At 46.7% G+C, this 12,616-nt stretch overlaps 1 protein-coding gene across 1 annotated transcript in view; it reads right to left on the bottom strand.

Moving 5' to 3' along the window:
- LOC111974608 (histone-lysine N-methyltransferase NSD3-like) overlaps nt 1-9,904 on the bottom strand; it is a 40,753-nt gene extending 30,849 nt beyond the window's left edge. The window contains 13 exon segments of the mRNA XM_070447065.1: nt 990-1,169; nt 1,302-1,505; nt 1,983-2,109; nt 3,498-3,623; nt 3,794-3,924; nt 4,059-4,104; nt 4,250-4,350; nt 4,462-4,609; nt 4,717-5,340; nt 5,652-5,806; nt 5,915-6,074; nt 6,308-7,389; nt 9,576-9,904. Of these exon segments, the coding sequence (XP_070303166.1) occupies nt 990-1,169; nt 1,302-1,505; nt 1,983-2,109; nt 3,498-3,623; nt 3,794-3,924; nt 4,059-4,104; nt 4,250-4,350; nt 4,462-4,609; nt 4,717-5,340; nt 5,652-5,806; nt 5,915-6,074; nt 6,308-7,345 (3,040 nt within the window). The 5' untranslated portion in view covers nt 7,346-7,389; nt 9,576-9,904.
- Between the last annotated feature and the right edge of the window lie 2,712 nt (nt 9,905-12,616).

Here is a 12,616-nt window from a genome sequence, read left to right as displayed (position 1 = left end):
TTGACTTAAATCTACTTGAAAATCTATGGCAAGACTTGAAAATGGCTGTCTAGCAATGATCAACAACCAACTTGACAAAGTTGACGGGGTGTGAATACTTATGTAAATTAGATATTTCTGTATTTAATTTTCAGTACATTTGCAAACATGTCTGAAAACATGTTTTTACTTTGTCATTATGGGGTATTGTATGTAGATGGGTTAAGAAGAAAACTAATTAATCCATTTTGAATTCAGGCTGTAACACAACGTGGAATAAGTCAAGGGGTATGAATACTTTCTAAAGGCACTGCCATATCAGGTACAACAGGGACAACAGTAATGGTCAAATGTCACAAATACATGTACAAACAGGAGAATGCATCGTAACTATCATGCAGGTTGAATAAATCTCCATCACACAACTAGACAAAGTTAGACATCCAGTTCTTCGCATAGCCACGTTCACGCTACACTTAGCCCAGGGCTAACAGCCGCCTTTCCCTGGGATAGGAGACTGCGGTTTTGAGGACTACTGAGGAGCACCGAGTTGAGAAAGATCAGCCAGCACCAGTAGTCTCCTCAGCTAAGCCTCCACACACATCAATTACCACTAGGGGGATAAACAAAGTTTGAATGATAAGAGAAGACTGGATTAGAAGGGATCAGATTCAGAGAGCGAGAGGGGGGGGGCTCTGGCTAACCCTTACACCTGAGGGGAACAGAAGGAGTTGGAGCTAGGGCTCTATTCACTCAAACACTGTGTCCAGAAGTCTCAGGGGCAACACAAAGCCACATCCCTCTCTACTGCTTCTCCTTCTGTCCTCCAGTCAAACATTGTGAAGCCACGGGGCTGAAGCTGGAAGCTCCCCTTCAGGAGACAGTGGCTCAGGGGCCCTGGTCAAAAGTAGTGCACTATATAGGGAATAGGGTGCTATTTGGGACACAGAAAGGGTGAGTGAGTCAGGGTGGGTCCCTACAGGAGGTCTAAGGTGGGAGATAGAGCTTACCTCGGGCACAGAGGAAACACCAGTTCACATTGACGGGTGAGGAGAGGAGGCCGTTCCTCTTGGCAATGCCATGGCTGCTGCAGATCATGATGTGGTGGGTGAGGACCATGCTACCCGCTGCCACGCAGCTGTCCCCTGTGTGGTACGCAACAGGGCAGCGCAGACAACGCATCATACGTCCTGGGGATGGGGAGAGGAAAGAGAGATGAATGTTAGACAAAGAGAGACTAACACCTACAGTATGTGAGGGACCATGTCAAAAGCCAGAAGTAGCTTCCATTCCTCATCTGGACCAGTGTTCTGACTCCCTACCTTGGGTGGCTTGGTGCAGGTCTCTCTCCAGACAGCAGGTGGCGCAGGTATGCTGGGGGCAGCAGAACCCCCCGCCCGCACCACCCCCCACTGTGCCAGGGAGTTTACGCACGCAGTCGTCATGGTAATACCGCCCGCAGCCAACCACTGAGCAGCGCAACACCTCCCCTCCCCCTGCCTTACAGCTGAAACACAAGTGAGAGCCTAGAGAGAGAGAGAGCGAGAGAGCGAGCGGGAGGGGGCAGAGAGAGAAAGCGGGAGGGGGCAGAGCGAGAAAGCGGGAGGGGGCATAGCGAGAAAGCGGGAGGGGGCAGACAGAGAGAGAGAGTGTGTGTACAGAGGGGTGAGAAATTGGCAAATGCCAGTCTACTCTTCATTCCTCCATCAGATAAATCTCTCATGTCTGCCGGGTTGAAATCAGAGATTTGTCTGTAGGGTCATTTGCATAATCAGGGTTTAAGCCGTCTTCTCTGTTCACACCCGTAGCGTCATCAGAATTCACAAAGTAGAAGGACGTGCCCTGGAATAACTTAAATAATCCTTTCAACCATTTCAGCCAACATGATACTGTAAAGATGAAAGGAGCAATCAAAGAGAACTTGTCTAATGGTAGTGTAGGTCTAGTAATGATTAGGATGTAAATGCATCGTGTATGTGTTGCGACATCATGCCATGTCTCACCGTTTCTACATTCCAGACAGGTAAACTTGCCCTCAGGTACGGAGGCGAGACCCAGGCACTCCAGATGGAACAGCCGACAGCAGTCTCCCTCACACGACACCAGACCCTCTCCATACACCTCACAGATCTACACATAAAGGAAGATATAGAAACACGCAACCCTCTCCATACATACACCTTACAGTTCTATACAGAGGAAGAGTGGAGTATAACATACCCTGAACAAAAATATGAACGCAACATGTAAAGTGTTGAGGGATTCATCATGTTAATTTCTCTACCATAAGCCGCCTACAACTTTGTTTCAGAGAATTTGGCAGTACGTCCAACCGGCCTCAAAACCGCAGACTACATGTAACCATGCCAGTCCAGGACCTCCACATCCGGCTTCTTCACCTGCGGGATCGTCTGGGACCAGCCACCCAGACAGTTGATGAAACTGTGGGTTTGCACAACTGAAGAATTTCTGCACAAACTGTCAGAAACCGTCTCAGGGAAGCTCTCCTGCATGCTTGTCATCCTCAACAGGGTCTTGACCTGACTGCAGTTCGGCGTCGTAACCAATTTCAGTGGGCAAATTCTCACCTTCGATGGCCACTGGCACGCTGGAGAAATGTGCTCTTCACAGATGAATCCCGGTTTGAACTGTATCGGGCAGATGGCAGACAGCGTGTATGGCGTTGTGTGGGAGAGCGGTTTGCTGATGCCAACGTTGTGAACAGAGTGCCCCATGGTGGCGGTGGGGTTAAGGTATGGGCAGGCACAAGCTACGGACAACACACACAACTGCATCTTATCGATGGCAATTTGAATGCAGAGATACCGTAATGAGATCCTGAGGCCCATTCTTGTGCCATTCATCCGCCGTCATCACCATGTTTCAGTATGATAATGCGTGGCCTCATAATAATGGCCCCATGTCGCAAGGATCTGTGCACAATTCTAGAAAGCTGAAAATGTCCCAGTTCTTCTTCTGGCCTGCATACTCACCAGACATCACCCTATGAGCATGTTTGGGATGCTCTTGATTGACAGTGTGATCCAGTTCCCGCCAATACCCAGCATCTTCGCACAGCCATTGAAGAGGACTTTGGGACAACATTCCACAGGCCACAATCAACAGCCTGATCAACTCCATCAGAACTAAATGAGTTGCGCTGCATGAAGCAAATGGTGGTCACACCAGATACTGACCGGTTTTCTGATCCACTTCCCCACCTTTTTATTTTTAAAGGAATCTGTGACCAACAGATGCATATCTGTATTCCCAGTCATGTGAAATCCATAGATTACATTAGGGCCTAATTTATTTATTTCAATTGACTGATTTCCTTATATGAACTGTAACTCAGTAAAATGTTTGAAATTGTTGCATGTTGCATTTCAATTTTAGTTCAGTGTATATTTATTCGGCTGTCTTCTAAAATGATCACAGAGAGCAGAGAGAAAATTAGGTGAAAAGACAGAAGAGGAGAAAAGATGAGGGGATAGGAGAGGAGGCGTGCAGTGGTGTACCTGGCAGACAGTGTCTGTCTTGGCTGTACTGCTTCCTTGTCTGGAAAGACTGGAGTCCACTGACTGGCTGTCTGACTCGTCCGCATCTGCAGCCGCTGGACTGTCCAAACTCTTCCCAAACAGACTCTACACAAGAGAGAGCATGAGTGGGTGGGCTTTGTGTGTGTGTGTGTGTGTGTGTGTGTGTGTGTGTGTGTGTGTGTGTGTGTGTGTGTGTGTGTGTGTGNGTGTGTGTGTGTGTGTGTGTGCCTTGCGGTCATTTAGCCTTCTAAAGTCAGGGTTTGAGGTGTGTTTACCTGCGGGTCGTTCAGGCCTCTAGAGTCAGAGTCGGATGTGTCTCTGTACTGAGAGGAGGCCATCTCTACGTCTGTGGAGGCTCTACTGCGTTTCTTCAGAGGCTTACAGGCATCTGAGATCTCACTGGCTCCTACACACCACACCACAGGTTAACACACACCTCCACACTGCTTCCCTTTTTATGACCCAACACGTTCAACAAAGCTACCATGCTTAGAGCAGGATGGGAAAGAGGGAGTCATAGGACAGAGCTGGAGTCGCTACCTTTCTGTGAGCCTGTTCTCAGAGTGGTCTCAGGAGCCATCTCACCCTGCAGGGAGAGAGAGGAAGCGAGAGATGGATGTTTCAGATCACTCCGTTGTATTGTGCTCCCACTCTAGAGAAGCAAGTGACAGAACCACCAGTTTGGTAAACATTACAGAGGGGAACAGTAAGTGGTAGTAGCAGGTTGGTACCTGTTCCTTTTTGGTCTTCTTTTTGGGGACGGGCTCACAGCCTTTCTCTGACTCTGATCTGCTCCTCACTGACCTGCGCTGCTGCTTACGCTCCTGAGAACCTACCGGAAGGAGACACCTGGTTAAACAACTCTGCTCTGTGGGGAACACATTCCCACCAACAGAATATTCACCAGTTATCACCAGAAGACCCAGAAAACGTGCGTACATACCTGGCGGGGTGCTGTGCTGAGACCCAGGACAGGAGGTGTGCTGTGCTGCTTCCTGGTCACTTCTCTCTTCCCTGTCCTCTTTCTCCTCTCCCTCATCCCTCTTCTCTTCCTCGTCTGGACTGGGTTCTGGTTTAACTCCACAGCCCTGCTGGAGAAAAAAAACTCCACTTAGAAATAATGTTTCAATTCAGTTTAGAGCAACAACATTCACCACCATTGTCAACTAGGGCGTCTAGACCAATAGAGAGCACCCACCTCTGGTGAGCAGTATCCCAGGTCAGCCTGTCGGCCTTCTCCCTCCTCCCTCTCCGCCTCTCTCTCCCTCTCTCGCCGTGGTGAGGGCAGGGCTTTCCTCTGCAGAAGAGGCCATACTTGGTCACACTTGGTGATCTCCACATTTAGTTTCTTCATGGTAATGGAGAGAGGCAGCAGCTTCCTGGCAGCGGCTGTCTTCCAGGCCCGTACAGGGGCAGGGGACTCCTGGGTTCCCCCTGCCTTAGACAGGGCCTCCCGGGCTGAGGGGCTGGGCTGGCCAGGGTCCCGGCTCTGGTCTTTCTCTGAGGTCTGGGGGTCGGCTGGGTCGTCTGCATTAGGAACACTACACTGCCTACGAGGCTGTCTTCTGGACGGCTCCGCCCGGTCCGGTGATGTCACCGCTACTTCTTCTTTCTTACTTGTTGCGATAGAAGAGCGGTGGGTGCGACCGGCCGCCCTTGTGGGGGTCTTCTTGACGGGGGGGGGAGCATTGGGGTCGGGGTCGACGTAGATGAAGGTGTAGTTGTCGATACGTTCCTGCTGTGTCATCAGGAAGGCGTCCTCCGCATGGCCGACGCCCACCTCCCACTGAGCACGCTCTCTCTGGGGGAAGGGCTTCATCAGCTGACACAAACATTTTATTAACATTTTGAAGACACTCTTATCAAGTCAGCGCACTCAACTAAGTTTAGTAGGCCCTTTCTTCGATAGCCGAAAACAGCAAAACATAATCACTACACCAGCTTAATCCCATACATACCCATTACGTCACCTACAATCCCATATACCGTACATATGTACACAACTACATAAATCTCATGTTTGGAGAAAAGTCATGGTGTGAGCTTCAAAACAGGCCAGCCCTTCGCCTATTAAACCGGTGTCAAGAGTGTGAGGAGGGTATACTGTCAGGCTAGGCAGTGCTGTGTCTCTACCTTGTGTCTCTCTGCGGTGTTGGTGGTCTTGCGTAGCGTCTCAGCCTGCAGCTCATCAAACTGGTGCTCTCCCTGGTACATGACCACCCTCTTCTCATGGACCCAGGCCCGCTCGGCCACGCTGCCAAAGAACTGCACATGGTACTCCCTGTGACCTGGAGGGCCAGGAAGAACACAGACAGACAGCAGTTAGAGGCTTTTAAACAGTTATGTTTACAGGTTCTGGACACCTGGAAGAAGACATGAGTCGAATGATTTTTTACCCCGGGTGTTGATGCGTGTGTGGACGTTCATCTGGGGGTCACAGGAGACCATGCAGGGCCACCAAGGGTAGGTTCCCACCTTGGCCCACACCAGGTCCCCCACCTCGTGGTCCTTACAGCAGCCTGTACCGGTTATCACTGTAGGGTACTGCTTCTGGACCTACAGTACAGGGGGAGAAAAAGCACACTCAGTAGGTGACAGGAGTCATGCCCTACCCCCAAGACACTTTCTGTAGATCTAAAAGAATCAGATGGGCATAAGCAACAATAGGTTGATTCATTTCTTTGTCTGATGTCTGAAACTGTTGAAACAGTTACTCTTTTAGTACTGAATAGTGACTCAATTTAACTGGATGACCTCAACCGACAAACAAGCAGCAAACCAACACATACCTTAGGTGTCTCGGGCTCTGCTTTGATGGGGGTCTTCTGTGGCTTCTCTGTCTGCCCCACAGGCAGCTCCTGTGGTTGGGTCTGGGCCGGGGTGTGGGTTTGGAGCTGTAGCTGGGTCTGGATGTCCCTGGCCAGCCCTACAGTGCCCTCCTGTAGCTGCTCCTGGTCCTGCCCTTCTTCTTGCTCCCTGACGGTCTTTTTCCTCTTCTCCTTCTTCCTCTCGTGTCTGCGGTGGCTCTGGGAGGCCTCGCTGGCCTGGGACTCCTGCAGCAGGTCTCCACACAGCGCAGACTCAAACAGCTCCCTCCCGTTCTGGTACGTCTTTATGATCTTTAGCTTGATCTCTGGAGAGCTGGTTTTCTTCAGGACCCCGATGGAGGGAGCAGGGGGTGTGTGAGAAGGGTGGGAGGAGGGGGTGCTGTCCAGCAGGGACGGGGGAGGGCTGGTGGAGGGCAGGAGTAACGGGGGAGGAGGGAGCACATGGGACATGCGGTGAGGTGGCGGGCTGAGGTGGTGTTGGGAGGGCAGGGGTGGAGGGCTGTGTGGGTGAGGGTGGGGGTGTGGGTGAAGTTGAGGGTGGTAGTGATGAGGATGGTGGTGGTGAGGGTGATGGAGGTGGGGGTGGTGTGAAGGTGGAGGAGATATAGGGGAGGGGGATCTCTCCTGGAGGACAGGAGCCCTCAGGACCGTTCCCTCCCCAGGCATGAGGCAGTGTTCGCCATAGCCCCGGGTGGCCCCGTAGCCATTGGCCGAGCCGTTGGGGAACTGGGGGTACATAGAGAACTTGGCCTGGGGCTCGTACAGGCCCAGCCCAGGGGGGTAACCATTGGAGACCGGTGGCATGTCTTCGGAGGCCGAGGGCGGGTAGGAGAACTCTGCCTCCAGGGCAGCGTCGTAGGAGGGGGCTCCGTCCTCGCCCGCATCGCTGCCGGTGTCGTAGGCGCCCTCCTGCCGGATGTTGGCTGAGTCAATGAGCTGAGGGGGTTGCTGAATTGTATTTCCCATGATCCCTTGCATGAAAGAGAAGGAGAAATCCATTGTTGTGCTCCTGCATCCTTAACTGTCCTTTTCTCTGGCTGGACCTGGAGGAGGATCAAGATATAGGACAGGGGTTGATATGATGTTAAGGGGAAATGGAGAGGATGGTGACTGAAAGACAACATAATCAGATCTACAACTGTGCATCTCTCTTTTTTGATAAGGTAAGAACATTTAATCAATCATCACAGTCAGAGAAATAAAGTGACATACAGTATGATAACTGAACTGTCTATTCTAATCTAATCCTACTGGTAAGGAAGAGACTGTTCTGAGGAGAGCTTGTGCTATATCCCCTTCCTACATTAAATAATGAAACTGATCTCCAGTTTTACATACTAGAAATCTCCAGTCTTTCCCATAATAAGACCTAAGTGTTCCCTGCACAGTGTGCACTGAATTTAAAAGCAGGTCTGCTGAATGCTTCGCTATTGCCCATGTTTTTTTTAAGGCTGGTCATCTCTCATTCACATTAATTTAATAGTTGTTATTCGTGCGCTTATACTCAACTGGTAAATGTTCATGTACAGATGACCAAAATGTTGATCATCATGCTAGCTATGAGATAAAAATGTCTTAAAGACATACAGGCCTACAACATCTGTCATTACAGATTCATGTCTCAAAACCCCTGTTGAGCTAGCTTGTCTACCCCTCGGGGAGACCAGTTTTGGGAAACACTGACTGAGTGAGCTAGGCTGCCATGGACATCTCTGGGGCCACTGTATCTCTGTGTAATGTCTGTATAATGGTATAGATCCCTGCCAGTGGTGTAGAGCCAACCTCAAGTGTGCCAATGGCTGTGTTTACACAAGTAGCCCAATTCTGATCTTTTGCCCAATTATTGGCAAAGGAGCTGATCTGATTGGTCAAAAGACCAATTTGTGGGGGAAAAAAATCCAAATTATAGGCTGCCTGTGTAAACACAGCCAAAGAGTTCAACTCATTACTCAAACAGCAGACAATTAGCAGCTCTGCACAACTCATAAGGAATGGATTGCTAGGTAATAGGCAATGCTGTGGCTATGAAAAAATTGACCTCTGTTGTAGTTATTCTGACCCGATCAGGAAAAACCAGTTCATGATCGCCTATATGGGTACACTACAGTGACAGCCTACAGTGTCAGAGTTTTTCCCTGGTCCGTTCACACAGTATAAATAGACTGCGTGGACTAATAAATGCATTTGTTTTTGCCTCTGCCAAAATAGGGAAAATCCTTCAATTCACTTTTAAAGAAATCCTATTGTTGGATCTTAAACATCACCAATCAATGCAATGTACTATTACGGTATAGGCAAGCACTAAAGCATTTCACCCAGAAGTCAAACTACTCTGGGTGTAAAGGGGTGACAGGGTAGCCTAAGGACCAAGATGACCATGCCCTGGCTAAGACAGAAAGAAGTACAGTGATAATGCATTAATATATGGATTCCGAAATTGAACAGTGTCATATTGAAATAGAAAGTGTCAGAACTTTGTTATATGCACAAAATAACCTTGAATCGATATGTCCTTTTTGGTGTAGACTAAACCTTGATTTGATTCAGATTAAGCAGCCTTTACTGCCATTCACAAGGTGATATACGGGAAAACAACTTATTAATATGTATCACAGCTGCTGGATGAAAATATTAAAAGTTATGTAGATCACACAGTCCAGCTTTGCATACATGAATTGAGACACCGTACCACTGGGGTCATTTTATTGAGGAAAACGATGCACAGACAAGACTGAATTATCGTTACATTGTTTCACTGAGTGATTGAACTGCATCATTATCAGCCGTGCTGTGCATCGTTCTGATGCTATGTGTTAAGTTAGCTAGCGTGGCTAGCTTGCATGAACACTGGCAAATCAAATATAATGTTGCTTGTCAATATAAAAACACGTATCAAAAGCCGAGATGATGTTCTTGTATTCTGACACGGCCGCAATGTTAACACATTGATTTGTTGCCATTTCAATACAATGCAGACGACTAGAAACACGATGGCAAACGAAGCTATACATTGTTACCAATATGGCTGCCATTGCACCTATAAACAAAATTGTCTACCGTGATTAAACACATCAATCATTCGTGTGAAGAAACCGAGGATATAACAATACCCTAAATCTACACGACTAAATGTACCGCTACGATAATGACAGCAAGCTGATTATCAACAAGAGAGAACGTAGAACGAAATGCTGAATCGCGAGATATAGTAAAATAAAAATGCCAATACCTTCAGCGTGTCCCATTCTAAACACATACACCAGATATCTGCGCTTCTTTGAGCAATTTACAAAAAGAGATCAAATAAAAAATATTCGGACAGAGTGCAGGCCTTCCCGTTTCTAACGCAATTCATTAATAGGGGCAATGTACAGCCACTGCTCGGTCCCCAAGTCTTGTCTATTGGCTGTAGAACCTAAAGGGGCCTAGTATTTTTGCGGAACCTTGGTGGGAATTATGTATAAATCTCGCCCCTTCTGTATTTTAATTTCACTTGCTCCCTCTTCCTCTAGCTGTAACAAAATCACCCTGCTTTGGGCCTTGTCTGTCTCGCTCAGCGCCAAATCACACGCTCTCGATTGGCGGGGGGTCACACAACCAGGCGCACATCGGGATGTGTAGTTCCATTCCATGGAGAAAAGCAGCAGCATAAAAATATATGTAGGCCTACAAAGAAACAATAAAAAATTTAATGCTGTGAAATATAAGCAAATATTTTTATAATCTAGCCTAGGTTAGGTTAATTAGGCCAATTCATATAATGTCAAATTATTGGTGAAAATTCATTGTGAAAATACATAAATTATAAGAGACTACAAATGTTTATTTAACAACCGATGTCGGTTGATGATAAGATGGTAGCGGCAGGTAGCCCCTATCAATTATTGCGTGAATGGATAATTGGTCTTATAAGGGCACAGGAAGCTCTGTGGTTTACTAAACCAATAGAGTTGTATAGAGATTGCAATATTGTATCTGTCCCATGATGGTGTCTGTGAGCGCGCGGGCAGCTCTATTGAGGCCATCTCTATTTTGAAGTAGTCAATTTTCTTCTTCTACAACTTCTATGTAGTGATGGGTCGTTCGCGAACGAGTAGGCTCTAAATGGATCCGGCTCTTGTAGATGAACGTTGGGAGCCAGCTCGCATATCAGAAGAGCCGAATCTATTTATAAAAATTTACAAAAATTAAGATATGAATAATCAAAAGATTTAAATGAATAGAATTAACTAATTCAAAGAACAAAAAAATAAATAAAATAATATAGGCCTAAATGCTCAAGCGCACACACATTCGTTCTGAAAGATCTGTAGATCCTGGTGGAAGAACAAGGCCTCTGTCAACCCACGGCTTACTTAAGTCATGACAGGGAGACTCTGCATAGTGGCCACATCCGTTCCCTCTGAGAGGGTCTTCTCGAAAACGGGACAAATAATTACTGAGAGAAGAAACCGCATCAGCCCCTCGAAAGTGATGCAGCTTGCATTTCTGAATGCAATTCTCTCATAAAAGCAAAATATGGTCAGCATTGTTGTGTGCTGCTGGTTATATCATGGCAATAAAGAAGAGAGAGAAAATAGGGACCAGTTTAATGTTTTAAGTGGGATGTTGGAGTTTTGCACATTGTTATTTATTTTTCTGGTGTATATTCTATTATTATGTTGTTCAGATTGTATTCGTTTTGAATTGTTACATTTATATGCACTTTGTTTATATACATTAAAAAAGTTATATTTAAAAATATTTTAAATGCACATGTGTAATAGCATCCTTCTTTTTTACATTTATTTCAATTTGTGGGATGCTGCAGTTTTGCAAATTGTTATTTATTTTTCTTTGATATGGTGCAATATTCTGTTCAGATTGTATTCGTTTTGAATGTTTAGATTTATATGCACATGAAAAAGTTATACATTAAATGCAAATGTTTAATTTTGCCAAAAGAGCCTTCTCTATTTGGTGAGCTGAGCCGAACGAGCCGGCTCACTGAAAAGAGCCGGAATGCCCATCACTACTTCAATGAGTTGGTAAACAAACTGAAAGGATGGATACTGCCCCCTAGAGTGTGTTGTTTGAACAGGTATAAAGCCAATGCTGGTGATGTACTGGCACCTGCAGTTATGGAACGTTTACTCACAAGTATAATTAATTGGTGGATCCCTTATGATGATCTGGATTACGTTTACATTTGACTAATTTAGCAGACGCTCTTATCCAGAACGACTTACGAGTGCATTCATTTTCATACTTTTTCGTACTAGTCCCCGTGGGAATAAAATAAAATGTTATTTGTCACATGCTCTGAATACAACAGATGTAGACCTTACTTACAAGCTCTTAAACAACAATGCAGTTCAAGAAAGAGATAAGAAAATATTTACTAAGTAAACTAAAGTAAAAATAGTCAAATAAAAAGTAACACAATAAAAATAACAATAATGAGGCTATATACAGAGGGTACCGGTACTGAGTCAATGTGCGGGGTACAGGTTAGTTGAGTTATTTTGTACATGTAGGTAGGGGTAAAGTTACTATGCATAGATAATAAACAGCGAGTAGCAGCAGTGTACAAAAAAATTGGAGGGGGGGGGTCAATGTAATAGTCCGGTGGCCATTTGATTAATTGTTAAGCAGTCTTATGGCTTGGGGGTAGAAGCTGTTAAGGAGCCTTTTGGTCCTAGACTTGGCACTCCTGTACCGCTTGCCGTGCAGTAGCAGAGAGAACAGTCTATAACTTAGGTGACTGGAGTCTCTGACAATTTTTTGGGCCTTCCTCTGACACCACCTGGTATATAGGTCCTGGATGGTAGGAAGCTTGGCTCCAGTGAGGTACTGGGCCGTACGCACTATCCTCTGTAGTGCCTTACGGTCAGATGCCGAGCAGTTGCCATACCAGGCAGTGATGCAACCGGTCACGATGCTCTCGATGATGCAGTTGTAGAACTTTTTGAGGATCTGGAGACCCATGCCAAATCTTTCAGTCTCCTAGGGGGGAAAAGGTGTTGTCGTGTCCTCTTTACGGCTGTCTTGGTGTGTTTGGACCATGATAGTTCGTTGGTGATGTGAACACCAAGGAACTTGAAACTCTCGACCCGTTCCACTACAGCCCCGTCGATTTCAATGGGGGCCAGTTTGGCCTGCCTTTTCCTGTAGTCCACGATTAGCTCCTTTCACTTGCTCACATTGAGGGAGAGGTTGTTTCCCTGGCACCTGACCTCCTCCCTATAGGCTGTCTCATCGTTGTACAACTAACTCTATGACTAAACCTAA

The sequence above is a fragment of the Salvelinus sp. IW2-2015 genome, linkage group LG15 (assembly GCF_002910315.2).
Source record: "Salvelinus sp. IW2-2015 linkage group LG15, ASM291031v2, whole genome shotgun sequence".
Classification (NCBI taxonomy): domain Eukaryota; kingdom Metazoa; phylum Chordata; class Actinopteri; order Salmoniformes; family Salmonidae; genus Salvelinus; species Salvelinus sp. IW2-2015.
Note: the sequence above shows the minus strand (reverse complement) of the source record. Positions and strands in the feature narration are given on the sequence as shown.